Source organism: Mobula hypostoma, unplaced genomic scaffold, assembly GCF_963921235.1.
Source record: "Mobula hypostoma unplaced genomic scaffold, sMobHyp1.1 scaffold_36, whole genome shotgun sequence".
Taxonomy (NCBI): domain Eukaryota; kingdom Metazoa; phylum Chordata; class Chondrichthyes; order Myliobatiformes; family Myliobatidae; genus Mobula; species Mobula hypostoma.
The window spans coordinates 6,713,799-6,716,609 of record NW_026948187.1 but is presented as its reverse complement, the minus strand read 5'-3'; the positions used below and the strand labels follow the sequence as shown (position 1 = coordinate 6,716,609).

Genomic DNA, 2,811 nt, shown 5'->3' with positions numbered 1-2,811 from the left:
ATACACCCGTAGGAACTCACGTAGGAATTGAGGACTACTTAAAGAACTTCAATGTCTCCTCGAAGCAACGATCCCCAGTGGCATCAACTGCAATAACGTCCATTGAGAATACCGTCTTAATTTAATCCCTGCAAGTTAAATGAAAGTGTTAAATACACAGAGAGCTTGAAACACCCCACGATACCAAACGGGACTCCTTCGAAACATAGTCAAAACCCAGAGCTTGTCCAAACATAAACAATTAGTCATAATTGGTAAACGGTCGAAGGAATTGCGCATGCCCACGAGGTTACATCTAGTTACTACAATCCACATACCAACTGGAGAAAAACAATGCCTTTCTGTTTCTCTTCACAGCGACCCCTGGTGGTGACAAGCAGAACAACAGGTGTTCCGTCCACGACGTCTTCTGCAAACAGGATGCCGAATTAAAGCAAATAACGATTGCCATTACCGATTCCCTTCCAATCGCCACACGTGCACGTGTCTCCGAGAGAGAGAGAGAGAGAGAGAGAGAGAGATTAAGAATTAATTTACAACTGCCTCGACTACGTTGTTGGAGCGACATCTTATATTCCATCTGGGCAACTCAAACCTGATAACATGAGTATCAATTTCTCCTTCTGGTTTAAAAAATCTCTCAAACACCCGTCTCCTTCCATTCCCCACGCTCACCTCTTACCTGTTTTCACCTGCCTATCACCCTACACCCGAAGTCCCGGTCCTCGTTGCCTTTCTCCTTTCGTTCACTCTCCTCCCACAACAGATCCTTTCATCACCTGACCTTCACCTTTCTCACCCACCTGGCTTCTACCTATCGATTTCTCGCAATCGCTCTCCCTCTTCCCCTTACCTTTCACTTCTGGCTCCTTCTCCCTTCCTTCCCGGTCCTGCAGTGGCGTCTAGGCCCGTAACGCTCATTTTCAATGATGCTGCCAGACGTGACGAGCTCCCCCAGCATTTTGAGTGCGTTGCTTTGGATTTCCAGCATCAGCGGAATGTCTGGCGTTCATGATAACGTCTGAAACTTCAGGATACGACGGAGAGTCCGCACTAATCACGTCATCGATTCCGATTGGTTAACTCGGTGGAAGGGGTGTGACTAAACTTCATGATACGACGGAGAGTCTGCACTAATCACGTCATCGATTCCGATTGGTTAACTCGGCGGAAGGGGTGTGACTAATGTCCTCTGATTCTTCTGACGCAGGAAGGGCAAAGCCGTCTGCTCCTACCGCCGCGATTCGTCACCCTCCCTTTCAGTATTGCGTTAAAATGGACCACGGGCAAGCATTTCTCTTACTGGGGATCACGGCCTGGTTTACCTGTACGTTGGTTTTATTAAATTTCTTTCCTTCGTTTTCTTCTTGTTGGTCTACTTATTATTATTATTATTATTATTCTCTCTGTCATCTAACGTTCTTCAGTTGACGATTAGTTTTCTACCTCTGTATCCGCGCCCGTCGTGTCACCCCCGCAATCCCTACATCTCCCTGCATTTCCCCTTTCTTGTTCCACTCTCCGCCGCCCTCCTCCGGACGCCGGTCACTCAGTTTTTCCACCTTTCTCTTTGTTCCTCTCCCTGTCCACAGGCGCGACGTCGGTGACCGTCCGCCAGACTCCCGCCGCGTTTTCCGCACTGGCCGGCGATGGAATGGAGTTGCATTGTACGGCGGAAGGAGGGGGTGATACTGATCGTATGTACTGGTACAGACAGTACCCGGGGAACGGACCTCATTACCTGCTTTACTCACAGAACAACATGCATCTGGAACCGGAGGAGACGGCGGACGGGTTAACAGCCAAGAGGCAGGACAACCAGTTCAAGCTGATTTCTAAAAGTTTGACTGCGAATCACTCGGCTCGTTATTTCTGCGCCTGGAGTTTACACAGCCGCCCGACCGGATGGTGAAACCGAACAAAAACCTGTAACTCTGAAACAAGACGTGACTGTCAATAGGAGAGCAGGTGCGGGGGTGGGGGTGGGTATTTAAACTGGGGTGGCGGGGGGGGCGGGGGAAGAACCCAGACCTCCAGTATAGACAGTACAGTGGTTATGGAGAGAGATTTTGTGCAACCTACACACAACGTCGTGAATAAACATAGGCTGGGCATGGCGGGACTAAAGTTCTGAGTTGCGTGTGCTTCCGCGCAAGGAGGATCATGGGAAATGTGGCGGAGTTATAGCTTTGTTCCGCAGATGGAGTTACCGGATTGTCGCCTTCAGTGAAACTTGGTTGTAGGAGCGGCAGCATCGGCAGCTCTGTATTCCGGTCTTCCGTTATGGTGGGCGGGATAGAGCGAGAGGGATTAACGGCGTCTGTGGCACTACCTGTCAGGGGGAACGTCACGGCATTGCTCAGTCAGAACAGACTGCATAGTTCGACTACTGAGGGCTTGTAGGTAGAATTGATTAATAAGTAAGTATAACTAAGTTAACTAGATCATATTATACAACGTTCAGCAGAGATGATGGGTCTTTCGAGAGACTTTGAGACTTTTTTTTTTACCGTGCCCATGGCCTGTTCTTCTATCACGTTACGGTATTGTTTGCACTGTTGTAACTATATGTTATAATTATGTGTTTTTTGACAGTTTTTTTTTCAGTCTTGGTTTGTCTTCTGTTTCTTTGATATCACTCTGGAGGAACAAAATGTATAATTTCTTAATGCATGCATTACACTAAATGACAATAAAAGAGGACTGCGTGTCCTCATAATCATAACCATAATCATACCTCAGATAAATATTATGTGGAGATTTGTGACATATATGATTATATGATATAAATGTACAGTAGCTGAAATACAT

General features: G+C 47.2%; 1 gene segment (V, D, J or C); it reads left to right on the top strand.

The window, feature by feature from the left end:
• The first annotated feature begins 1,185 nt into the window (after positions 1–1,185).
• Positions 1,186–1,912, top strand: LOC134341599 (T cell receptor beta variable 24-1-like). The segment is given in 2 exon segments: positions 1,186–1,327; positions 1,593–1,912. Coding segments are annotated over 2 exon segments (462 nt in total).
• The last annotated feature ends 899 nt before the right edge of the window (positions 1,913–2,811 follow it).